The sequence below is a fragment of the Podarcis erhardii genome (genome assembly GCF_964252035.2).
Source record: "Podarcis erhardii genome assembly, chromosome: W".
Classification (NCBI taxonomy): Eukaryota; Metazoa; Chordata; class Lepidosauria; order Squamata; family Lacertidae; genus Podarcis; species Podarcis erhardii.
This window is the reverse complement of record NC_138506.1, coordinates 11453860-11480905: the sequence shown is the minus strand read 5'-3', so window position 1 is coordinate 11480905 and position 27046 is coordinate 11453860. Positions and strand designations below refer to the sequence as shown.

Below are 27046 nucleotides of genomic sequence, written 5' to 3'. Positions count from 1 at the left end.
TCTGCCCCCCTTCTCCACTGGTGTTACGCTGATTTCCTTCCCCAGCAGATGGGCTGCCTCTCTCCCTACTGGGACCCTCTCCGGCATCCCTCTGGAGCCTTCCTTCTGCCTCCAGCTCTGATGGCAGTTCCCTGACAATAACCCTTTTCAATTTTGGGAGAATTACCTCCTCTAATTTTTTGTAGTAATTTATTGTAATCCCATTTGTGCCTGGTGATTTGCCAATCTTCATTTTCCTTATAACTTGTGCAATTTCCTCTGCTTCTATACTAGAATTTAAATAATCATATTCTTCTTTTTCAATTACTGGTAATTGTTTTTTTAACAAATATTCCTTTATTTTGTTATCGTCTTTTTGTTCCAATTCAATCAAATTTTTAATAAAAATTTTGCTTTAATTTTTTCGGGGTTATTTCTTCACCTTGGTCTGAGATTTTATTTATAATTCTTTTTGTATGTTTTTCCTTTGTCAACCAGGCCAGCATCTTGCTGGGCTTATTAGCTGATTCGAAATACCTTTGTCTCATCCATTTAATTTTATTTTCCACCTCCTTATTTAATAAATTAAATATATGAGATTGTAGTATCTTTATATTTTGAATTATTTCCCCGTTTTTGGGGTTTTTAATCAATTCTTTTTCATTATTTCTTATCTGTCTGGTTATTTCTTGAATATTTTTGTCTTTTTTATTTTTTATCCTAGACATTTGTTGTATCCCAAAGCCCCTCATGTAAGCTTTACTTGCATCCCAAATTACATTCATGTCTGCGTTTTGTTTTTCGTTTATTTCAAAGAATTCTGCCAACGTTTCTTTTGCTCTTGCCACTAATTGTTCATCTCTCCATATCTCATCATTCAGCCTCCATCTTCCCCTTTTTTGTTTTTTAGTTTTCATATGAATTATTACTGGATTATGGTCTGAGATTGTTCTGCTCAAGATTTCTGCCTTTTCCAAATTAAGAGTCAACCCTTTCGAAATCCAAATTGTGTCTACCCGATATTTTAGTTTCAGAGAAATGTGTAATATCCTTCTCATTGGGATGCTTCGTTTTCCAAGTATCATATAGGTTAAAATTTTCTATCATTTTAATTGTATTTCCTATACTAGTGGTTTGCAACCAGTGACCAAGGCACCCTGGGGTGCCTTGAATGATGGTCAGGGGTGCCGTGGGCAATACTGGCCTCTGCCCTTCTTTCCTTCCCTCCCTCCTCTGATGACCTCTCATGTCTCTGCCTCCCAAAGGCTTGCACAGCTATTTGTTGCAGCAGCCCTGGCTACAAGTTCAGCAGGTGAATAGTGTCTCTGGGGCTGGCCAGGAGCTGAAGTGGCCTCTAAGTAAGCAAGCAAGAGGGAGAAGGAGCTCAGCCAGCCAGCCAGTCCGTCATTCCTTGCTGTTGGAAATGGATAGACAAGTCCCAGGCCCCTGTGAGGCAGTGTGAGGAGGCACCTCTCTCTGGAGTGGGGGCAACTCAGAGACCAGGGGCGGCAGCAGCAGCTGCCTGGAGGACTCGCAAGGAGAGGGGAGAGGGAAGGAGGCTGAGGGAACACTCCACAAGGGAGGGTGTTCAAAAAAGGGTGAGAGGCTGCCAGCTGTGCAGGCAAGGGTTGACATAAGTGGGCTCCTGAGCCCCATGGGGTGCCGCAGAAAGAATGTAGTTTGTCAAGGGACCCGTGGACTCAAAAAGGTTGAAAATCTCTGTCCTATAGGATCAAGATGCAGTGAAGAAGGCAAGAAGTTATCTTGAATTTGCTGAAGATATCATCCAAGTCCCCAGAAACCTAGTAGGTATGTCAATTTGGGCTGCGATTTCAAAGTCAAATCAGTGATTTGTTTTCTTAGAACGATCAGAGAACTATTTGAAAGCATGACTATTTTATTATTTAAGTTTCAGTTGTGATACATGTGTTAAGGTTTCAGATAAAATCCTAACAATGTGAACTATTTAAAGTCCATGCTTATCATCTTAGAACCAAATGGTGACCATTTATCAAACAGATTTACGTTAAAATATGCCTTTTAATATAAAAACTGTGAGGGAATTCACTTGACTTCTGGATTAGACATTATGAATGACATAGGAAGTAATACATTTTATGTTCTTCTGCTACCAAAGCTCTGCAGTGTGTTCAATTCTTGAAATATAAATACTTGACTTTGCTAACTAAAGAGCATAATATTTACTTTACATCTTATTGAGAGATTCTATATTGTCCACTGAATAAATCCTTGCTTATCCAATGTTGTGCACATTAAAATCTGGAAGACTTGCCTTTGTTTAATTGAAGTAAGTGTTAACATGTATTGCAGTTTGTCTCCAGTTATGTAATTAATTTATTAAAATATTCATACACTGCTATATCCTGAAAGCCAAGCAGTTTTCAGCATACCTATATATAATAAAAGCACATTAAAAATTTGAGCCCATCAGTTACTGTTATGGAAAGATGTATTCTCAATTACCTTCTTGTACAGAGTCAAACAGAGATCTGCCTCTTGTATTTAACCAAAAGTTTTAGGTAGTGCTCCTAGGTTGTATAAAGACTCCAGCTATAGTAACTGAGTAGCATGCTTGCTTGTTCAGGGATATGTGATTGAAATTACTGTTATTAAAATGGTCCTTTTTTCTTGATGTAAATCATGATCTTAAATATATTGCCTGATTTGAATTAAGACGAATAGACATTGCTGTAAAGAAGCATAAGTATGATGATTAGTGAAGCGCTGTGTGTGCGCGCGCGTGTGTGTGTGTGCGTGTGCGTGATTATCAATCACAGGCAAGCTTCTAAGTGCCCTCAACCAAATTCACTTACAAGCCCCCTGGAAGGGTGTGCAAAGCTACTGCATCAACACACGGCTGAAACTTTCAAATGGTTGATGAAAGATGTTCTGTGCTGATACTTTTACTAACCTGATCAAACCCCTAAATTCTAGATGTTCTGTATGTCTTAATAGGAAAAGTTATAGGGAAAAACGGAAAACTCATTCAAGAGATCGTGGATAAATCAGGTGTTGTAAGAGTCAGAATTGAGGCTGAGAATGATAAAAATCTTCCAGAAGAAGAGGTATGTTTATATGCTGTTTTAGATTCAACAAGGAAGCACTGTGCATTTCTGTTATAAAACCTCTACTTACTGGTTCTAAGTACTTGTCATGAGTTTTAGTGTAACGCTGGCCAATTACATGCATACAAGTTACAAGAAAAGAGATTTTGACTAAACATTTGAAAGAACTTTTGGAAGTTAAGAGCTGTTTGACAGTGGAATGGACTCCTTTAAAAGGTGGTTTTAAAGCAGAGGTTGGAAGGCCATCTTTCATTTATGATCTAGTTGAGATTCCTGCCTTGCAGGGGGTTGGACTAGATGACCCTCAGGGTCTCTTCCAACTTTACAATTCTGTGATTCCATGGCTACTGAATTTATTTGGTACAGTGGTACCTCGGGTTAAGAACTTAATTCGTTCTGGAGGTCTGTTCTTAACCTGAAACTGTTCTTAACCTGAGGTACCACTTTAGCTAATGGGGCCTCCTGCTGCCACTGTGCCACCGCTGCATGATTTCTGTTCTCATCCTCAAGCAAAGTTCTTAACCCAAGGTAATATTTCTGGGTTAGCGGAGTCTGTAACCTGAAGCGTATGTAACCCGAAGCGTATGTAACCCGAGGTACCACTGTACTATCAACTACATGTATAACTGAGCACTTATGGGCCTATTTTTGGATCAGTCCTACACAACGTGTAACCCACCATGACTGCTTCTGTGAAGCTTGTTTGACAAGCACCAGGAGCTCAGTCATCTGGTTGTAGTTTGGGTAGGGTTGCAGGGGTTAGCTAAGTGTATCACAAGAAGGTTCAGACTTCACTGAATTGAATATGGCTCACCATTTACATTGGTAGCATGGGTGCAATCCAGAATCTCATGGTTGCCTTGTGTTTCAATTAAAAGGAAATTCACGGTTCAAGTAAAAGTACTTGTGTAGTGATAATTTCTCTGAACTCCCTTTTTTTCTTTAGATTTCCTTTATCGTTATTTTCGTTTTACAGTTCTTTCTTTGTCCACACGTGTTTCCCCCCCCCCCCCCAAAAAAAAACCCCTTTCCCTTACTCTTTACGTTTGGTTGTTCTGCTTATTTACCACCCTTCTTTTATTCCTTAGTTATTTACTTAATCAATAAATTTTCCAGAGCCGGTGTCATTGCCACAGTGCCAATGTCCATTCCTGCCTTCAGGTGCAGTGGCCCTCTTTCAGTGAGATCCTTTTCTTAGCCTAGTGGCCACCGCCATTTTTCTGGGGTTACAACTGTATTTATTTGTTTTGTTTTGGTGTGTGTGTTACTTATGTGACTCGTGGTGTGGCATTTGCATTCTCCTGCCTTGATTTAAAAACGACTTGGCCACCTCCTCCCGGTTCGCTGTTTTTAGACCATCGTTCCTATTCCATCCCTGCCTGAGTATGGCAAACAGAGTGTGTGGTTTGACATAAGGCTTTTGCCTTTCTTTTCTCCTGGTCCACGGAGTGGCATGTTAAAACTTTTGGAACCGTCTGAACCTTCGAAGTGCTTTCGCCTGTTGCACAGCTTAGCAGAGTACCGCAGCGATTGTTGAGCAACTCTTGAGATTGCCCAGCTGCACGACTAGTAGGAACAAAAACTGCTGACCTAGTAGCTTGGTTCTTGTTGTTTTATTATTTGCAGCAGCAAACATAGAAGCTATTCACAAGTTACTATTTACAACACGACTTCTTAACTCTCAGCAACTCCTCAACACTAACCACACCACACTAACACTCTCCAACACACACCAGTGTTATAGGTCATGCTTATATAAGGAACTCAGCTGCCTGGAAATCATGGATTCCAACATGGCAAACTGAGTTGAGTGTTTATTTGGTGAAAATCAAAGGCTGTTTGTGTATTTGTGTGTCTGTCTTTGCTGTTTTAATGGCTGCCATGGAGGACACTTGTGGCTTAAGCAGCCCACCTACAAAAAAGCAAAGCAAAAACTGAAGCACTTAGTGTCCTCTAAGGCCAGGGGACGTGCTAAGACTGCTCCCTCAGGCCTTCCAAGGAAGCGTCTTTCTTCCATAATTTTACATCAGTCCCAGGCTCACAATACAGCCTCTAAAGTGCTTCCATTCAGTTGAATACTAAGACTATACCGACACCTGCTGGTGAGGCACAGATTGACGCTTTATCTGATTCTGAGCCAGAATTCTTAGGTTTTTCTGAGGAACAGGAACAAGAGTGTCTTGATCCCTCTCCAGTCACTCACGGTGCTCCATCCACCATTTCTCAAACCTTTCCAGCCCCATTAATTGAGCAGTTGAAGGAAGCCCTTATATGGGGGGGCCGCTAGGGGCGCCTTGGAAGATGGCTGACAATACCATCTCTCCGGCTCACACGAGGTAATTAAGAGGCTGATGATGGGAGTAAATTAGCCTCCTGAATTCTTCCCAGGGGATGGGAAGATGCTGCCTCGTCCGCAGTTGCCAATAAATCACCCCCGAGTTCGAAAGAAGGAGGGGGTGGGGGCACTGGACGGAAAGCCCTCGAGTGAGTTTCTGGATCTCCCAGACGCTACTTCTGAGTGCGACCCTAGTTGCATTGCTTAAGATAAAATAATTGGAGAAAAGTAAATGCACATGTTTCGAGCGAAGGAAAGGGTGTTCTAACTGCTAATTAAATCTACCACTGAGAAGTCAAGAGTGATGGGATGGATTGAACAGAGGACTACATCAAAGAATCACAGCTATGTTGGTATGTTGAAACGGAACGGAAAGGGGGGGGGAACTTTTTTCTTTTTTAATATGATTTACCTAACAACCTCTCCCCTAGAAGAACCGTCACATGATTGATAGCAAGTGAGATTGGAATATAAACTGTGGAAATAAAAATATTAACTAAAGGCTTTGTTTTGCGGAAGATCTGGAAAGGAAACGAAAGGCTTTTGGGTGACGTAGTTAGTAATCGGGATCCGCCATTATGAGACAGACTTTGTTGCGAGATTTACAGTCAAAGGGGGAGGCGAGCCACTGTTCTGTTATCATGTTTGGATTGTACGTCTGATTTGGCAAAAACTCCCCTGGAAAGGCTGATTTATGGAGCAACTGGTCTGGGAAAATTAATGAGCAGACGCTTAGACTTTATTTCATCGGAACTGTTGAAATGGCGCCTGCCGCTCGAATAGGACTTTTGGATCAGCATGAAAGTCCACACAGAAACATAATAATGCTTGCTTCAACTCGCCTGTGGAAACAACTCAGAGGTTATTAAGAAGAAAAAAGATAACAACAAGAAGATGGGAAGATGGGACTTGTGAACATCAAAGCAGCAGAAATATGAGGTGATTGGACCCTTACTGAACTCGAAGCATGGGTACCCCCAACAAAAATTTTTAAAATTCGGCAAAATATTTGGATTTTATGATATGTATTGGTATAATTCGGATTAACTAATGTGATATGATTGGATTGTTAAATGGAAAACTTAATAAAAATTATTTTTTTAAAAAAGAAGAAGAAGGAAGCCCTTATTGCCTCACTGTCCTCTGAATTGCATTTAAACTTGCCTCCAAAGAAGCAGCCTAAGTCAAAGGAAGCAACCCATTCTGTTGTAGTTGGATCTTAGGATCTCTTCTCCTAACCCCTTCAACTCTATGGGAAAAGAGGCTGAGGATGAGTTTCCTATTCCTTCCTCTCCATCCTCTTTGCTAGAAGCAAAAGTTGATGATGATTAGAATGATGGTTCTGTTCAAGACGAATCCCTTTATATAAGAATATTCCAAGAGTCTAGTGCCCCCATCCTGAAACATAAGATAATGCACACATTAGAATGATCAACTCAGTCTGACAAAATGTCAGCCTCAAAACCAGAGAGCGAGGTGTCTGTACTAATTAATAGTACAGCTAACCTCAGCTAACTTTATGTTGGTGCCCTCAGTATTGAAGGCGGTTGTTAAGTCTGAGCTCGATGCACCTATGCATTCTAGAAAGAATACTGCCCTGGCTGACAAGTTGTATGATTTGGATCCTGAGTTCATTGCACATATTAAGACTCCTGCCATAGACCAACCGGTGTTAAATCTTTCATCTCGTCATCTGGTCCCCCGGGAGGGAGATGCCTGACTCTGGTATGTGACTGACAGGAGGCTGGAGTTTGCTCCATGTAAAATTCATGAAACAGCTGCCTTTTCCTTAAGAGCTTCCTGTGTTGCTTCATCACGTGCCCAAGCATGCATTGTGTGGCTTGAGGACTTACTGTAATCTCATCCCCAAGATGCAGCCCATCAACGCCAAATTCTGACTAAGCTAAAGGCTTGGGCCTTTATGACTGATGCCTCTATGGATTCCATTCAATTTTCAGCTAGAGCAATGACATCCCAGATAATGGCTAGATGCACCTTGTGGCTAAAGAGTTGGAATGTGGACGCAGCGTTTAAGGTGAACCTTTCTACCGTTCCCTTTTCCGGCGGTCACCTTTTTGAGGAAGGGGCATTGAAAGATGTCCTTATTGAATCAAAGGATAAAAGGAAAGTTTTGCTAACTCAGAGAGATGACAAGCAACCAGCCCATCGTTTCTCACCAAATGCTTCTCAATCTCAGTCCTTTCGCCCCTTTCGAACCCAGAAGAGACAAAGGGACTTTGCATTCCGAACCCAGCCCTTTCGTCATCGTTTTCAAGGGAGGCAAGGGTTCCAGCAGTTCCAGACTTCCTCAAATGCAAAGACAACCAAATAACGAACCCAATGATGTCCCATGTGTTTGTCGTCTTTCCAGCTTTTTCCTGCCTGGCAAAAGTCTGTCTCTGACCACTGGGTTCTGAAAATTATTTCAGAAGGTTACCTAATAGACTTCATTTTGGTTCCTCCCAATCATTTCGTCCCTTCCGTACTACCAAAAAACAAACTTCGTCTTCAAGCTGTTTGGTCTTCAATTCATTATCATCTTTCCATGGGAGCTATAGTTCCAGCTCCTTCACACCAGTGTTTTTGTGGTCTCTACTCCATATTCTTCGTTGTTGCCAGAAAAGCACAGAAGAAATGGCACCCAATTCTCTATCTCCTAGTCAAAGCGCCAACCTTTCATGAAGCGCTTGCCCATCTACAACTCACCCTCTGCACCTTGCAAGACCATGGCTTCCTAATCAACAGAGAAAAAAGCTGTCTAACGCCTTCTCAAAAGAATCCTCCATCTCAGGGCCCTCTTGGTTACAGTGAAGGGGGAAGTGTCTCTCCAAAGAGGGATAGCCAAGATCAAAGCAGCAGCATCTCCTTTAATCTCATCGAAACATCTAGCATCGGTCTTCAGCCTCTGCATGTCAGCTTCGCAGATTGCACCCTCGGCAAAACACCATGCCTGCACCCTGCAGTGGACTCTACTCCCTCATCAGTGGGCCATTACCCACAATTGCTACAGGTGTCTATCACCTCATCTCAAGTTCTTCATGTGTTGGTGGACCCGCACGGAAAATCTTCTGAGGGGCACCCCCTTCAAGGACCCAATCAGAACTCTAATCACCACAAACACGAGTCTCCAAGTTTGGGGAGCTCACTGTCAGAACCAGTTTATTCAAGGCCTGTGGACAAAATCAGAAACACCTCACTCAATCAATTAGCTGGAGTTGCATGCAGCCAGAATGGCGCTCATGCACTTTGCCCAACAATTCCATCTCAAACATGTTTTGATTTGGACGGACAGCTCCACTGTCAGGTCGCACACCGTTCATCAAGGTGACATGAAATCTGGTCCCTCTAGAAAGAAGTGACACTCCTGTTCAACTGGGCCAAACGTCTGTTTTGCCAAATGCAAGATGATTCTTTTAAAATTAGATTCAGAAGCAGTACAAATGCAAGTGGGTGAGAAGATTACAGATTTTATTCTAAACAGCAAGTAAAATATACATTACCAAGCAGGACTTCAATCTGCCACTGAGAAGCCCTGAAGAAGTGGCAAAGGGGCCCCCAGGTAGCCATCGATGCACAGCTCCACAGCCAACAGCCTTTGCACAAACTTCTGACTGCCATGCTCAAAAGCTAGATATTTTATAGATGCTGTGCCCTGTTATGGCCAGTACAGGCTCAGCTACGAGCCTCTCTACATCAAAGACAAAAAGTCAGGCCATACATCAAAGGCTTTTACTGACCAGTGCCATTCACCAACAGACCACACATCAAATACTTTTTTACAAGGGCTAGAGAAAGTAATAAAACATAGATAACCAGAGCCAGGAAGAGTTGACCATGTCAGATCACTAATCTCGAAATCACAATAATCTTCCGGAATAAGTTTCCCATACAAGGTCACCACCTCTCCCTGACAGCAGAGCACATTGCCGGAGACTAAAATGCCCAGGCAGATTGGTTAAGCTGCAAACTGATGGACACAGGGAAATGGATGTTGGGCAGACTGATTTCCAATGGTTTCAAACCCTTTGGGATCCTCTCCAAGTAGACCTGTTTGCGACCAAAGTGAATTGACAGTTGCCCCATTATTTTCAAGGTTTCAGGACACTCAGGCGGAGGCATGGGATGTCCTGATAGCTCCCTGACCACAGGGCCTGCTTTCACCTTCCACCTTCCCTCCTCAATTGATCCTACCATGTGTTCTTCACAAGGTCAGACAAGAGAAGGCGCAATTACATAGTTCTAGTTGCTCCACTTTCGCCTCACAGGCCATGGATGACAGAACTTCAAGCCCTGTCAATCACTCCGCCATTCCTTCTGCCTCTCTCTCCAATGTTGCTGTGACAAGGTCCACTACTATATCCCTCTCTTCAGTGGCTGAAACTGGTTGTTTAGCATTGGAGCGCCGCTGCCTAAAGCACCACGGTTTAGATGATCCAGTTGTTTCAACAATCCTAGCCTCCAGATGCCCTTTGACGAAACGTCTTTATCAATCTACACAGACAGTCTTTGCGTCTTGGTGCTCAGAATCTGGCCTGCTACCTCACAATATATCGATTCCAAACATTCTTTGGTATCTCCAACATGGACTACAGAAAGCTTAAGGTCTAATACTCTCATCAACACCCATCATTGGCACATCGCTTTCCCACCTGGAATTTACACTCGGTCGTCACAGCTCTTCAGAGACCTCCGTTCGAACTTCGTATGTCTTGTACCCCTGAGGATCCTTTCTTTCAAAGTTCTCTTTTGGTGGCAATCACTTCGGCACGCCGAGTGTCAGAGTTTTCAGCCCTTTCTACACCTAAACATCTTTGTATTTTCCACAAGAATAAGGTGGTGCTATGTTCAGACCTTTTCCTTCCTTCCAAAGGTGCTATCTAGATTCCACGTCCAACAAGAACTGATTCTCCTGACTTTCTGTCCGCATCCAAAACATCCTAAGGAGCAAGCCTGGCACTCCCTGGACATGTGCAGAGCTCTAAAAGTCTACCTACATCATACGAAATCCTTCCGGAAAACTGACGCTTTAAGTTTTCAAAGCAACCTTAGTGAGGTGGATTAAGGCCTATATTACCCTGTCCATCTCACGTTCTGGCACATGTTGGACATTTGTAGGACAGCCACCTGGTCATCACCTTCCACCTTACCAGACATTACAAATTGGACCAGCTGTCCACAGCTGTGGTGGCCTTTGGTCTTAGTGTATTGCAGAGATGGGACCCGCCTGAAGTGGTGACTCCACTGTGGTGTGTCCCATTCCATTGGCTACGACACCCCATGAACTAAAAATAACAATTGGTCTTACCTGAAGTGTAGTTTTGGGAGTGGGGCGTCATATCCAATGGACCCCACCCTAAGGTGCTCTACTGTACACTGGGGGGTGCATGGCCTATCTTGAGTGCCAGATGGTCATGTTCCTTGCCTTTCAGCTACTTAGCAATTTAGAGATTTTATTATAGAAATTTCCAGAGCTGAGGAAGGGGGAAGTAGGCAGATCCCCCCCCCCTTTAGGGACTCCATTGGTACTTTCTGCTTGGCGAATCTGGAAAACTGAGGGTGTCCAGCCTGCTTCCCACAAGTTTTTGCTCCTGTCTAGTGTCTCACAACAGGGTGAACATCCATTCCATTGGATACGACGCCCCACTCCCCAAACTACACTTCAGGTAAGACAAGTTTTTTCTTTATGATTTTATCAGTCTCTCACATCGTTGTGGAGGAATTTTGACCCACTCTTCTTTACATTGTTGCTTCAGTTCATTGAGGTTTGATGGCATTTGTTTATGTACAGCTCTCTTAAGGTCCTGCAGAGCATTTCAACTGGGTTGAGGTCTGGATTTTGACTGGGCCATTGCAACACCTTGACTGTTCTTTTTCAGTTATTCAGTTGTAGATTTGCTGGTGTGCTTGGGATCCTTGTCCTGTTGCATGACCCCATTTAGGCCAAGCTTCAGCTATTGGGCAGATGGCCACACATTTGACTCTAGAATACTTTGGTATACAGACTTCCGGTTTCCAGCCATGGCATTTGGCTGTTTTCCCAGGACCCCGGACCCCAATTGTACAGGTTTTCAGGGATAATATGGGGGTAATTATCCCTGCCGACCTGCCCCCCCCCCCAGGGCAGGGGGGGATTGGCTGTCATCCGCGGTTCGTCCAATAACTGCTGCTCGCTACAGAATGCGGGGGCAGGGACACTGGGTGTGGAGCACTGCACAAATTGGAAACTCTCCAGAGTCATTGCCATGAGCAGAAGGAGATAAAAAAAGACCTGCTAAATAATTCAGTCCCTGGATGCCAAAGCTTTGAATTGAAAAGGACTTTCATCGTTGCGCTTCAATTTAAGTGAGGTGAGTGGTTGTTTCCTTTTCTACATTTGCTACTCATGATTTGCCGAACCTCACTAAGAAAGAATTAACTATCTAAGTGGAATGCAGGAGGAACTGTAAAATTAATTTGGTGCTGGGTTGCACAGTTCTCTGTGGAGAGCCCCAATTAGAACTGGCAAAAACAAGATCAGATACGAAGGAGGCTTGGGCTGGAAAAAATGGCGGTGGCTGTGGTGCAGGAGAAAAAGAAACGGCCTCTGGGGGTGGGGAGGACATTCAACGGTTTATAATTGGGGAATATTTCACATTAAAAAAACCTGCATTTGCTTGCATGGACTTTTCTAATATATGGTGTAATGTGAAAGTGAGGGTGAATCTTTTATTTTGGCTGGCTTCCCTAGGGCCCGGGGGAGCAAGCTTGGATCTTAGAGGAACTAAACTAAACAATCACCAAACAATTATTGAAGTATACCTCACGGCACTGTTTTTCTACGGGAGATTCACAGAACACTAATTTGGAAAACTAATTTGGAACACTACAGAAGACTCATATTTGGAACACTAACTCATTAAAAGACTTGCAAGATTGCTGCATCATAAATCTTATTAAAAGAAGGAGAGTTGGAAGAGCCTGGAAGATGAAATGGTGAAATGAAAGATGGGGCCACTGAGAGGACTTCGCTGAAAATCAATTAAATGATACCAACCTAGAATAAACTGCCTCCTGCATGTTAATAGAAATATGGATTTGTTGGACATGATAGAGTCATACACCAGGGACTGTGAAGATAAAACAATGGGTTAAAATCGGACTTATGAAACGGGGGAAAAACAAGAGAGAAGATTGCAGGAACAAGTGAAAGAGATTTTCTCCTGACATCCAGAATATGGGAAGTTCCCTTGAAATGTTTTAATTTGGAATGTATAATTGGCTTTATTGTTTGTATTATGATGTGGCAAGATTCATCTGATTCGTTACCAGTTGGAATGTTATTAATTGAAAATTAATAAAAAATATATTTATAAAAAATAATACTTTGGAATACAGAGGAGTTCATGGTTGACTCAATGACTGCAAGATTCCCAGGTCCTGTGGCTGCAGAACAAGCCCAAATCATCACCCCTCCACCACCATGCTTGACAGTTGGTATGAAGTTTTTGTGTTTGGTTTTTGCCAAACGTGGCGCTGGACATTATGGCCAAACATCTCCACTTTGGTCTCGTCTGTGTAAAGGACATTGTTCCAGAAGTCTTGTGGTTTGTTCAGGTGCAACTTTGCAAACCTAAGTCATGCTGCCATGTTCTTTTTAGAGAGAGAAGGCTTTCTCCTGGAAACACTTCCAAACAAACCATACTTGTTTTGTCTTTTTCTAACATTTAACATGCTAACTGAGGCCTGTAGAGCCTGAGATGTAACTCTTGGGTTTTTTGCAGTTTCTCTGAGCTTGGGGTGAATTTGCTGGGACGTGAATTTGCTGAGATGTCCTCTCCTGAGAAGATTGGCAACTTTCTTGAATGTTTTCCACTTTTGAATAATCTTTCTCACTGTAGAATGATGGACTTAAAATTGGTTGGAGATGGCCTTATAACCCTTCCCAGTTTCACGGACAGCAACACTTGCTTCTCTAAGAGCATTGTGTTGTCTTTCCTCATTGGCATTGTGTTAAAACACACCTGAATGCTCCAGACCAGCAAACTGCTAAAACTTCGGCTTTTATAGAGGTGGGCATACTTGCTGATGATCAATTAAGCAAAGGCATTTGATTAGCAGCACCCGTCTGCTACTTTGCCTCTTAATTCTTATGAAAGGAGTAAGGGTGTACTTAGTTTTTCACACATGATTTTTCCATCTTGGCTTTATTTCTGTTAAATCATGAATGACACAGTGTAATATGTCATGTGTTGTTGTTCATCTGAGGTTGTATTTACCTAATTTTAAGATCTGCTAAGGAACAAATGATTGCTATTGTGTACTGATATGTAAAACCACAAAATTCAAAGAGGGAGCACTCCCCCCATGACTGTAGATGTCAAATAGCATGGGAAACAGGATGGAACCCTGTGGTAGACCACAGGACAACTCCCATGGTACTGAACAGTAGCCTCCCATGATTACTTTCTGGAATTGACTCTGGAGGCAGGAGTGGAACCACTGAAGTACAGTGCTCCCTACCCCAATCCCTCACCCTCTCCAGTGAAGCATTAATCACTGGGACCCACCCAGTGTTTTCATTTTGTATTTTTATGTTGGTGAACTGCCCTGTGATCTACTAAGTCTCAAACAAAGTTTGAATGGAAGCATCACTGGAAGCATCTTGGAGCCATCCCTCCGATTGAGTTTCTGCAGGAACTCTCCCTCTCCCCCTGCTGGTTCCTTCCTCCGCATCCGAGGGTCTCTTAGCCTCTGTGAGCCCTTCCACCACCTGACTCTCTGATGGCAGTTCCCTGACATCCACCTCCCCTCCAGGACCCCCCTCACCCCCCGTTTCCCCCTCATCTCTGGGTGGTGAGACTGGGAAACCCCGGAAAGAATCCTCCTCATCTTCGGATGACTCGAAAACTGCTCCCCACCTACTATTGTCCCTTCTTCCCGAATACTCTTCCCCATCTGAGTCTTCGTCCTCTTCCTGTACTGATTCTGGAAACCCCTTGAACTCCTCTTCCTCGTCAGTGGTGCCGAATTGTTCTTCCCAGAACCTAGCCATGGGCTGAGGCTTCCGTGGGAACCGGCGATGAAACGTTCCCACTAAAACCTCATCTCTGACTGTTTCTGCTGGTACCCAGGTATTTTCGGACTCCGGTTCTCCTTCCCATGCCACTAAATACTCCACCTGTTTGCCCTTCCACCGAGAGTCGAGTATTTCTGCTACATGACTGCTGCGCTCCCTCTCTGCTACTTGCGGTGCCGCGGGAACCTCACCTTCACGTCCCCAAAATTCCCGCCCCTCCTGGTATGGTGATAGTAATGACCTATGGAATACAGGGTGCAGTTTCATGTTGTCTGGCAGCCTGAGTTTAAAGGCCACCGGATTGACCTGTTGTATGACCTCAAAGGGTCCCAATCGTTTCGGTCTCAATTTCTTGCACCCTCCCTTGAATGGTAACCCTTGGGTTGACAACCACACCCGGTCCCCCACCCTTATGGTTTCTCCTTCCCTTCTGCTCCTATCTGCCTGCTTCTTGTATTCTTCCTTGGCCCTATCCAAATTCATTTTGAGCTGTTGATGTATAGCTTCCATTTCTTCCACAAAATGTTCCGCTGCCCCTACGCTCCATCTTTCCCCTCCTTCCCCTGGGAAGGCCCTGGGGTGGCACCCATAATTGGCCATAAATGGACTCATGCCCGTGGACACATTCTCCACGTTATTGTAGGCGAATTCGGCCAGGGCTAGTTTCTCTACCCAATCATTCTCTCTGTCATTCACATAACACCTCAGATATTGCTGCAGAATACTGTTTGCTCTTTCCCCCTGCCCATTGGTTTCTGGGTGTCTGGCGGTCGAGAAATTGACCTCCACATGCAGTAAGCTCCAGAACCTGGAAGTAAATTGTTTCCCTCTGTCTGAGACCACCCTCAAGGGGGCGCCATGCAACCTAAAGATGTGTTTTATGAACAACCTGGCGGTTTCTTCGGCCGTTACCGCATGTGAGCAAGCTATAAAGTGGCACATCTTGGTTAACAGGTCTACCACTACCATTACCGCAGTTTTCCCCTTGGATCTTGGTAAATCCGTCATAAAATCTATGGACACTGCTTCCCATGGCCGTTCGGGTGTGGGTAATGGTTCTAGCAACCCCGCCGGTGCCGCCCTCTCCCCCTTTCCTTGTTGGCAGCGGTCGCACCCCCTTACATACTCTCGTACATCTTCCCTCACCTTGGGCCACCAGAACTGTCTGGTAACTAACCACATTGTTTTGTGTTGCCCAAAGTGCCCCGCGGTGGGGCTGTCGTGCAGTTGTTTGAGTACTTTACCCCTCAACTCCCCTTCTGGTATGTACAAGGCCCCTTTGTAATACAACGCCCCGTTCTTTTCCTCGAACCCCCCGGTGTTCTCCCCGGCCCTCCTGACCCCTCTGAGCTTATCTTGGGCGTATTCATCGTTCTCTGTCCCTTCCAATAGTTCTCGTTGCCCCACCAATGCTGCCCCGCACACCCAGTGGTCCTCGGCTATGACATGTCTTTCTTCGGGCGCTCCCTCCCCCTCCATATACTCTGGCTTACGAGAGAGGGCGTCCGCCCTTACGTTCTCTGCCCCCGGTACGTAGCGAATCTCAAAATGGAATTTGGAGAACTCCTGTGCCCATCTCACTTGTCTCTGGTTCAGTACTCGGGCCGTTCTCCAATATTCCAGGTTTTTGTGGTCCGTGCACACCTGGACCTTGTGCTGCGCTCCAATCAGCAGGTGTCGCCACCGCCGAAACGCTTCATGAATGGCGAGCAGCTCCCGGTTGTACACTGTGTAGTTCCTTTCGGATTTATTCAACTTCTGCGAGAAGAAGGCACACGGTCTCCAGTCCGACGCATCCTTTCCCGGTTGGAGAAGCACCGCCCCTACCGCTCGATCCGATGCGTCCGTTTCTACCCTCATCGGTTTTTGTAGATCTACATGCAAGAGCTGTTCCTCCGACGCGAACGCTTTCTTTAGCTGTTCAAACGCTCGCTGCGCCTCTTCTGTCCAGGCGAATTTCTTCTTACTACTGAGGCAATCGGTGATGGGAGCCGTTAAATGGGCAAAGTTTTTGATGAACTTCCGATAGAAGTTTCCAAACCCCAGGAATCTCTGCACGTCCTTCCTGGTTCTGGGTGTCTTCCATTCCAGTACCGCTTGGACTTTGCTGGGATCCATGGCCAATCCCTTGTCTGACAAACGGTACCCCAGGAATTCCACCTCTGGTATGGAACTGGCATTTCTCCAGTTTTACCCACAGCTGGTTTGCTTGCAGCCTGCTTAGGACCTCCCGGACATCTCGGACATGCTGCTCCTCGTCCTCTGAGTAGACCAACACGTCATCTAAGAAGGCCACACAGTTCTTATAAAGCAAAGGCCCCAGGACGTGATTCATGAAGGATTGGAAGCATGCTGAGCCCCCCTGTAAACCGAAGGGCATAAAGAGATACTCAAAGGCCCCCAAGGGGGTGAACATGGTTGTTTTCCATTCATCCCCTTTCCTCATCCGTATCAGGTTATACGCCCCCCTCAGGTCCAGTTTGGTAAAAATCTTTCCCTTCCTCACCCTGGTCAAAATGTCATCAATTCTGGGCATGGGAAAGGCCACTGGTTCTGACACCGAATTTACGGCCCGGAAGTCCACGACCAGCCTGGGTTTAGTAGTGTCTTTTTTGTCCACAAAAAACACTGGGCTACCCCCCACCGCTCTTGACTCCCTGATGAAACCTCGTTTCAGGTTCTTGTCTATGAACTCCCTTAACTCCTGCATCTCCCTGTCCGACATGGCGTACAGTTTGCCCACTGGTAGCTGGGCTCCTGGGAGTAGGTTAATTTGACAGTCAAAGGGTCTATGCGGGGGCAGTCTATCTGCTTCCTTTTCGCTGAAGACGTCACTCAGGTCGGCGTATTGTGGTGGTATTTCTCCCTTTTTCCCCACCACCATCCCTGCCAGACTTGCCCTGGCCAACCCCTGAGTTTCTCTTCCCTTGCATTGTTCTAGGCAATGAGCTGACCCAAACGAGACTGTCCGCTGGTGCCATCCCACTAGCGGGTCATGTAGCGCCAGCCAGCTCATTCCTAATATGATGGGCGGTCCCGCCAGGGTGGCTACATGAAATGCAATGACTTCCGTGTGCCTTGCCACCCTCATTGTCATGGGGACCATTTGTTGGTTCACTTCCCCTCCCAGAAGTTCCCTCCCATCAATCGTTGTCACCTGCAAGGAATTACTTAAGGGCAGCATCTGTATCTGGTGCTCTGATGCAAACTCCTTACTCATGAAATTGCAAGAGCTGCCTGAGTCTAACAGGGCTTTTATCGTGAGTGGATGTCCATTGGGTAGCTCTAGCAGCACCTCTACGACTAGAGCCGCTCTTGGGGGTTCAGGCTTGGGCATGTTCACTGATCCTTGGCCTGGCTGCTGTGCCCTGTCGCTGGCAGCCAGGCGTTGGCTTTTACCTGCTCCTTAACCCCATCCTCCTCACTCCCAACAGCCCCCACCATTCCTTGCCATCCCTTCCTTTGTGGGCAGACCCTGGCAAAATGTCCTGGCTGTTGACAGAGGAAGCATTTTTTGGCGCTCTTCCCCTCCTTCTTCCGCCCTTCGTGGACATTTGAAATTCCGCGCGCGTGCGCGCGCGCAGTCCCAATCTCCATCGGTTCCACTGGTGGGGAAGGTTGCTCCGGCATCTCAGGAATGCGGAAATCACTCCAACGCTCTCCTCTCCCTTCCCGCTTCTCCAGAGCCCTTGCCTCCTGCCGTGCTCCAATCGCAAGCGCCACCTTGGTCAGCTGATCCATGGACTCCGGACGGGGCGCGCGGGAAAGTTCATCTTTCACCGCTGGGGCTAGCCCTTCTTCAAACAGCATTTGTATTGGGTCCGAAGACAGGTCCCACCCCAATTTATGTATAAGCATGGTAAACTGTGTCCAATACTCTCTGACGGTCTGATTTCCCTGTTTGTACGCCATTAACTGTCTGCGTACCACTCCCTGTTCAATCTGGCTGGAAAACATCAAGTCCATCGCAATAAAGAATTTCCTCAAGTCTTTTAAGGCATCATTATTTGATGCCATCAGGGGCCTCACCCATTCTCTAGCTCCCCCCTCGAGGTGCCCAGTCACAAAAGCCACTCTCGATTCCTCATCGGCAAAGTCATCAAACTGCAGGTTCAGTGCGTACTGCATTTCTGTCTTAAAGGCTTGGTAGCTTCTTGGGTCACCCCCGAATTTCTGTACCAACCCCGGTACCTTCCTTGCGATGGGGGTGGGCTTCCCCTGTGCATCCTGAGCTCTCCTCTCCTCGAGACGCGCCGTTAGCAGTGCCAGCTGGTGTTCCAACGCTCTGTTTCTCTCCTCCAGAGTTGGTCCCGCTCCAGCTCCTCCCGCTGCTCCGTCTCCGGTTGGGTTGCTCATGATGCCTCTCTTTCGCACAGGCAGCGTCGAAGACTGACGGATTGCTGTTATGGGTTAAGGGGGCTGCTTGTGCGTAAATGGTTGAGCTCTCAACTCATGCAATCAGTTTCTAAACTCTCCCAGTCAGCAGAGCCATGGGTGCATGGCTACCTCAATCGCTGGCAGAATCCGTCAGTGGGCGTTTCCGGAATTTGCGCCAACATAAGAGTTCTTTGATGGAAACTCTCCTTCGGGATTCTCGGCGTGACAGTTTCCTGCGCGGAGTAGGCGTCCCCAGCGGAGGTCCTGAGCCTTCCGCGCTGTTCTCACTGGAAGCATCTTGGAGCCATCCCTCCGATTGAGTTTCTGCAGGAACTCTCCCTCTCCCCCTGCTGGTTCCTTCCTCCGCATCCGAGGGTCTCTTAGCCTCTGTGAGCCCTTCCACCACCTGACTCTCCGATGGCAGTTCCCTGACAATATGTAACAATACTTAAAAGAGGGAAAAAACAAAAAAACCCCATAAAAATCAATACAACAATAACAATAAAAACACAATATTCCATATCTTTATCTTTCATTAACTTGTTTCATGGACCTCCTCACACCTCCCTTTTTGTATTCTTGTTCAGTTATTTATTTCAGCAAATTCTTTCCATCCTTCTCAAATTTTTTTTAAATAGTTTGTCTTAACAGTCTAACCTATTAATTAACTCAACAAATCCTTTCCATCTTTCACTATATTCTGTCATTCAGTTTACCTTAGTTTATTTTAACCTTATCTTCCCAAAAATACCTTAAGACTTAAAACTTAATATTTATTTATACATAATTCCTTATAACATTTCTGTTAAAGCCAAATATTTTCATTCCAACATTTTCCCTAATACTCATTAATTTTACACTAATTCCCAAAATAAATTTTTAAAAGTTTTCTTCCAATCTTCCTCCAGCGTCTCTTCTTCTTGGTCTCGGGTTATGTCAGTCCTTACTGTCCATTCCATCTAGTCCATCAACCTGGTAATCTTATATCCGAGGCTCTTAAGTCTTTTCCATGTCCCTTCTGCAGGTCTTCTTCTTGTTTGTACTTGCACTTTACCTTGTCTTTTGTAGATCTCTTTCTTAATTTCTTTCCTTTCTCATTGAGGAGTAGGTCTCGGGGATGTTCCAACTCAAAAATATCTCGATCTCTCCTCAGCAGATCGGCCCATTCCCCACAGTCCCATTCCCCACAGTCAACAGTGTAGTCCAGAAAATATTTAAAAGCATGTTTCAAAGTCCCTCCAAACTTAAGGGGCCCCACAACTCCAGACCCCCCCTGGCCCACTTCGAATTCAGCCTTCGACAACAATAGCTTATGCTCCTGTAGGGCCTCGGGCCTCTCCATTTGTGTTACTTGAGGTTCAACCGCAGCCTCCTCCATTATCTTCTGCGTTTGCACTTGCTCTATCAAAACAGATTCCTGAGTTGGCTCCTGGATGGTTTCTGTATACATATTCACTGTTTGTCCAAAGTTTCTGACTGCAACAGTCATCAAATCCATCTTCTCATGCATCTGCTCCAACAAAGCGCTTGTCTTGCAAAAAGCAAGCACCAAAACCTCTTCCAAACACATTTTTGTTCAAGGTCACAGTCTGGTCCAACAATCCTAATCTCCACAGCTGTAAAATCCCCAGAACGACTCCAGCAACAATTTAACAAGCTCCCTCTAGAGGAGGCAATTTCTATTTGTATCCATCTTTTAAAAGCAGATCCAACAAAGAAAAATTACTTTCATTTTTCGGATTTTTTGTTTCTTTTAAATGCAAAAGGCAACATTGGAATCAATTTGTTTCTCTTCTTCAACTAACTGTCAAAAGATGTTCCATTCACAGTCAATGAACTTCACCAAAAATCTCCGTCTCTGACACCCCGTTCCCAGGTTTGAGACGGTGGAAATTTATCTTTCTTTACTCTCTCTCCTGCAGGCTTGAACAGTCAAATTTCCCCTCTTTACTCCTGCTTCCAAGAGGGGTTTAGATGATCAAAACAGGAGGAATTTAAAACCTTTATGTGCAACTTTCCGGACTTTGGCTTGCACGATTTTTGCTTCAGACTATTTACAAAAGCGGAAGGCGGACTTCCTGTTTAGAACCTTCCCGCTGAGTGCCAAATTAAAGTGTTTCTTAGCCCAATTTTCCGTTCTACTCACGGGTACTTGTTTATTTTTTTTATGATATTTTATTAAATTTTCACAATAAAAAGATTATAAACAAAAAATAGAAAAAATACAAGATACAAAACCACAAAAATACAAAAATACAAACACTTAACATAAAAAAGAAGAAAGAAAGAAAAAGGAAAAAAGAAAGAACGCCTTTCAAATTCATATCCTTCATAGCCTTATTTTCTTGACTTCCACCCGCCCTCCTTTCTTGTATTCCACTTCAAATTTAATTTAGCAAATTCATTTATATTAGTTTTATCCTTTGAAAATTCCTTCAAATATTATATTATTCAGATTTTCATCCAATATCTATCCCTTCTTTCATATTTTTATTTATCTTAATCACTTGAACCTCTTCTTCTCATTTCAATGTCCTCAACATTCAAAGATTTTGCAATGTTTTTGTAGATAGTTTTTAAACTTCTTCCAATTTTCTTCCACCTGCTCTTCTCCTTGATCTCGTATTCTGCCAGTCATTTCTGCCATTTCCATGTAGTCCATTACTTGCATCTGCCATTCTTCCAAGGTGGGTAGATCTTGTGTCTTCCAATGCTTTGCAACCAGAATTCTTGCTGCTGCTATGGCATACAAAAAGAAAGTTCTATCCTTCTTTGGCACCAGTTGGCCGACCATGCCCAGGAGAAAGGCCTCTGGTTTCTGAGGGAAAGTGTACTTAAGTACCTTTTTTAGTTCGTTATATATCATCTCCCAGAAAGCCTTAATCCTTGGGCATGTCCACCAAAGGTGAAAGAATGTACCTTCAGTTTCTTTACATTTCCAGCATTTGTTATCGGGCAAATGGTAGATTTTAGCAAGCTTGACTGGGGTCATGTACCACCTATACATCATTTTCATAATATTCTCCCTTAAGGCATTACATGCCGTAAATTTAATTCCGGTGGTCCATAACTGTTCCCAGTCAGCAAACATAATGTTATGTCCAACATCTTGTGCCCATTTAATCATAGTAGATTTCACTGTCTCATCCACAGTATTCCATTTCAACAGCAGATTATACATTCTTGATAGTATCTTAGCATTGGGTTCTAACAATTCAGTTTCTAACTTTGATTTTTCCACCTGGAAGCCAATCTTTTTATCTAGATTATAGGCCTCTCTTACTTGAAAGTAATGTAGCCAATCCCGCACCTTGTCTTTGAGTTTTTCATAACTCTGCAATTTCAATTTATCACCCTCCTGCTCCAAAATTTCCCAGTACCTTGGCCAATTGGTCTCCATGTTAAGTCTTTTCATGGCCTTTGCCTCCATTGGCGATAACCACCTTGGGGTTTTGTTCTCCAACACATCTTTATATTTGATCCAGACATTAAATAATGCTTTTCTGACAATATGGTTTTAAAATGCCTTATGTACCTTAACCTTACCATACCACAAATACGCATGCCGTCCAAATACATTATCATACCCTTCCAAATCTAAAATGTCTGTGTTTTCAAGAAGTAGCCATTCCTTCAGCCAGCAAAAAGCTGCTGCTTCATAATATAACTTAAGGTCTGGCAGGGCAAATCCCCCTCTATCTTTCGCATCCGTAAGTACCTTAAATTTAATTCTGGGCTTTTTGCCCTGCCAGACAAATTTAGAAATGTCCCTTTGCCACTTCTTGAAACAGTCCATCTTGTCTATAATCTGCAATGATTGGAACAAAAACAACATTCTCGGCAATACATTCATCTTGATGACAGCAATTTGTCCAAGTAAGGAAAGCTTTAAATTTGACCAGATTTCAAGATCCTTTTTCACTTCTGACCAACACTTCTCATAGTTATCCTTATATAAGTTAACATTTTTAGAAGTCATATTCACCCCTAGGTATTTTACTTTCTTTACCAATAATAAATCTGTCTCCTTCAGAAACTTTTCTCTCTCTATTGGCGTTAAATTTTTCTCCAATACCTTAGTTTTTAACTTATTCAGTTTAAAGCCAGCCACCTGACCAAAATCCTGGATTAATTCTAAGGCCCTTTTAGTACTAGGGACTGGCTCTTGCAATGTCAAGACTAGGTCATCTGCAAAGGCTTTAAGTTTATATTGTTTATCACCGACCTGAATACCCTGAATCTGTTGGTCCCTTCTGATCATGTTCAGCAAAACCTCCAGGACCGAAATAAAACGCAATGGGGAAATTGGGCAGCCTTGTCGTGTCCCTTTTTCAATTTTAACCTCTTCTGTAACTACGTTATTGACTATTAATTTAGCCTTTTGTTCTGAATAAATCGCACCTATACCATTTTCAAATTTTTCTCCCACCCCCATCCCCTGAAGATTCTTCTTCATGAAGCTCCAAGATATATTATCAAAGGTTTTCTCTGCATCAATAAATATCAAAACAGCTTTAGAGTTGATGTTAACTTGTAGCTTTTCCAAAATGTCAATTATATTTCTCATATTATTTGATAAATGTCTGCCAGGGAGAAAGCCGGCCTGGTCTTTATGTATCATTTCAGCTAATACTTTTTTCAATCTTTTAGCCAAAATATCTGCAAAAATTTTGTAATCCACATTAAGCAGGGATATGGGGCGGTAGTTCTTAAGTTGTGTCTTTTCAGACTCATTTTTCGGTATAAGCGTGATGTAAGCTTCTTTCCACGACTCCGGCGCTTTCCCCCCCTCCATAATTTCATTACAAACCTCCTTTAATGGTTGAATTAAGTAGTCTTTCATAGCTTTGTAATATTTGGAGGTTAACCCATCTGGCCCTGGAGACTTGCCCAACTGCATATTCTGAATGGCACCCTCCACCTCTTGTTCAGAAATTCTAGAGTTCAATAATAATTTATTCTCTTGAGAGATTTTTTGTAGTCCATTAGTTTCCAAAAATTGGTCAATTTTGGTCTCATTCTGTGGCCCTTGTGCATACAATTGTTTGAAGTATCTCTGGAAGCAATTTTTGATTTCCTGTGGATTTTGTATGTTCTTACCATCCACTTCGAGGTTTGTAACTGTATTTAATTTTTGTCTTTTCTTCAACTGCCATGCTAATAACTTTCCACATTTGTTAGCTGATTCAAAGGTTTTTTGTCTCATCTGTTTGATCTTCCATTCTATATCTTGATTTACCATTTTCATATATTGTACTTGATGTAGCTTAATTTCTCTCAAAATCTCCTGTGATTTTGGTTTAGTCCTGAGCGTCTTTTCTCCTTCTCTAATTTTCTCCAAAATCTTTTCTTTTTTCTCCTCTTGGGTTCTCCTTTTAATTACATTTTGTTGAATCAAAAAACCTCTCATTACAGCTTTACTTGCGTCCCAGATTACTCTTTTTTCCACTGTAGTCTTCAAATTTATTTCAAAATAGTCTTTCAAAGTTTTTTGGGCCTTCTTAGTAATTTCTGGATCTCTAAACAAAGTGTCATTCATCCTCCATCTGAAGGATCCAATTGATGTTAATTTCATTTACATTTTCACAGGATTATGGTCGGAACAAGTTTTTGGGCAGATTTCCACTTTTCGAATCTTAGGGGCCATTCCTCTAGAAATCCAGATTTGGTCAATTCTTGTCCAGGTCATTTTAGCTTCAGAGAAGAAAGTTCCCTCTCTGCCTAGGGGGTTCTTAGTTCTCCAAGTGTCAATTAAATCCATATTGTCTGTCATTTCAAAAAAGGTCTTCGGTAGTCTTCCATCTTTTGTAACTACCTGTCTTTCAGATTTATCCATATTTGTCGACACAACGCCGTTCATATCTCCCATCAGAATGATATTATAATCCATAAAATCCAACAATGTCTCATGCAGTTTCTTGTAGCATTCTGATTTCCCCTCATTTGGTGCATAGACTCCAAGTATCAATAGTCTCTCTCCTTGAAATTGTATCTCAATTGCCACAAAATGTCCATGCTCATCTTTAAAAAGAAATTTTGGTAATAATTTTTCTTTTGCTCACGGGTACTTGTTTAGAGTCCAATTGTCCCCAGGAAAAAGTCAGTGCTCTCCGGCAACGGCTGTGCGGCTTCACTCCGTAAAAATAGCGGTCGATTCAAAACACCGCGCCGCTCACCCCACGTCGCTTCAGATCCCCGAAAAAGGGGTTTCCTTGCGTGTAGAGGGGGGCGCTCTTGGTGTCAGCCGAATCCCACGTTCCCAGGCTTCCTCCGCCTGGGATTTTTAAAGGGTCTCCGCCTTCGCCGCGGCGGCAAGACCCAATTTTCGCGGAGCGGGTTCCTCTGGATCAGAGGAATTCCGCCATTGCCGATGGCACTAACCCAGAAGTCCCCCGGCTAGCTTTTATAAGCCAGGATGGGCAAGGATCAAGGAGACAGGTGGTTGGTTTCACTCATCCAAGCAGCCTGTCCACATCCTCGGAGGGAACAGATTGGAATTGATCCCGCGCAACTTGACTAGACAGGACTCTAGCACTCTCCCACCCCGGCCCTGCTCCCACGGTGGAGTCTACCTCTTCCCGAATCTGAGCAGCTTTATCTGCAAAAAAACTTTACAAAATCATTGCAGGAGATCATTCGGCCCGTACTGGGCCCCAATGTAGCAGGTGGGTCTGCTAAATTGCGGAAGAGCCTTTATATAGCCATTAGAGCATCTTTTACAACTTTAAGCTGTACTCTGACAAGCATCCAGAGACTCCAGTTCTGTGGGATTTAATAATTTTGACTGAATTTCAGCTATTGCCTTTTGGAACTTGGATGGAAGATTTTTGTGATCTCTGTGAGTGGAAGGCTGAGTGAGCAGGCAAGCTCTGTGCTGGTTTAAGATATAGAGACTTGGCAAACAGTCTTGGAACAAGTTAAAAGGACCCTGGAATTTTGCATGTACAACCGAAGCTTGGCAGGAGAACACTCTGTTGGACTTGGAGAGTAACCCCAGGGAGACAGAGTGCCTGGAAGAGTGCGGCGTTGACTTGGAAGGAGGAAGCTGTATAATGGCTTTTTCCATATTTACATTAAATGAAGACCAGGGCATTGCACTTGAAATTATAATTATAGGGACTGGACCTTGCCACTCACTGGCTTATAATAACAATAATAACATTTGGATTACAATTGTCATTTTTATATGGTCACTTTTGGATTATAAAATATATCGAGCTTATTTGGAATATAGCTGGAACATATTTCGAATACAATATTATATAGAAAATTGGATCCCGAAGAAAAACTTATTCTGTCTACCCACATTGACTAAAGTTCTTCAACAGCTAACTCTAAGTAACCACCCATTTACTAGGTGATACCAACATCTTGCTGGTTTTCTCCCTCCTCCCCTTTATGTTTCTTTCTATTTCTGTTTTCCTTTTTTTAAAAAAAAAATAATTTTGAAGGTTACAAATAAACCAGAAAAACACCAAATTAAACAAAAAACAAAACAATGTATCACATAAAAAAATACCATACAAATAAGAAAAAAAGAGAAACAAAAAAAGTCAAAGAGAAAAGAAAAACAAAAGCAAAAAACACATCAAACCTTCACATAGTATATCTTTCATTTGCTTGTTTCCTTGACCTCCTCCCACCTCCCTTTTTTGTATTCTAATTCAATTAAATATTTCAGCAAATCCTTTCCCTCTTTTCCTCCTTAAAATTAATATATCTATTTGAACTTAAACTCTTAAAACATTTCCACTAGGGTCATAAGAGTTTCAATCCACGATTTTTCTCTCCCTCATTAAATTTTACAAAATTTCCAAATATAAACTTTAAATTCCCAATCTTCTTCCACCGTCTCCTCTCCCTGGTCTCGGCCTCTGCCGTCCCTTCTGTCAACTCCAAAAAGTCCATCAACCTGGAGATCTTATATCCGAGGCTCTTAACTCTCCTTCACGTCCCTTCTGCCGGTCTTCTTCATAATCTTTAGTGCTAAAAAGCAGATCTCGGGGGAGCTCTATCCCAACAATGCCTTTATTCCTTCTTAACAGGGCAGCTTCCGGGTTAGCGCCTCCGGAAATGGCGGAGCTCCTCCGATCGGGAGGCACTTGCTCCGTGGAAAGCAGGGTCTGAACCGCCACGGCGAAGGCGGAGACCCTTGGAAATCACAGGCGGAAGAGCCTGTGAACTTGGGATTCGGCTGGCACCTTTTGCCAGCCC

The 27046-nt window shown here is 43.6% G+C and overlaps 1 protein-coding gene across 3 annotated transcripts in view; it reads left to right on the top strand.

The window, feature by feature from the left end:
• Nucleotides 1-27046, top strand: part of LOC309333207 (fragile X messenger ribonucleoprotein 1-like) — a 209723-nt gene that overhangs the window by 121530 nt on the left and 61147 nt on the right. For all 3 annotated transcript variants that reach the window (XM_081846613.1, XM_081846612.1, XM_081846611.1), the window contains 2 exons: nt 1710-1788; nt 2956-3065. In XM_081846613.1, coding sequence (XP_081702739.1) covers nt 1710-1788; nt 2956-3065 — 189 coding nt within the window. The remainder of the gene's footprint in view (nt 1-1709; nt 1789-2955; nt 3066-27046) is intronic.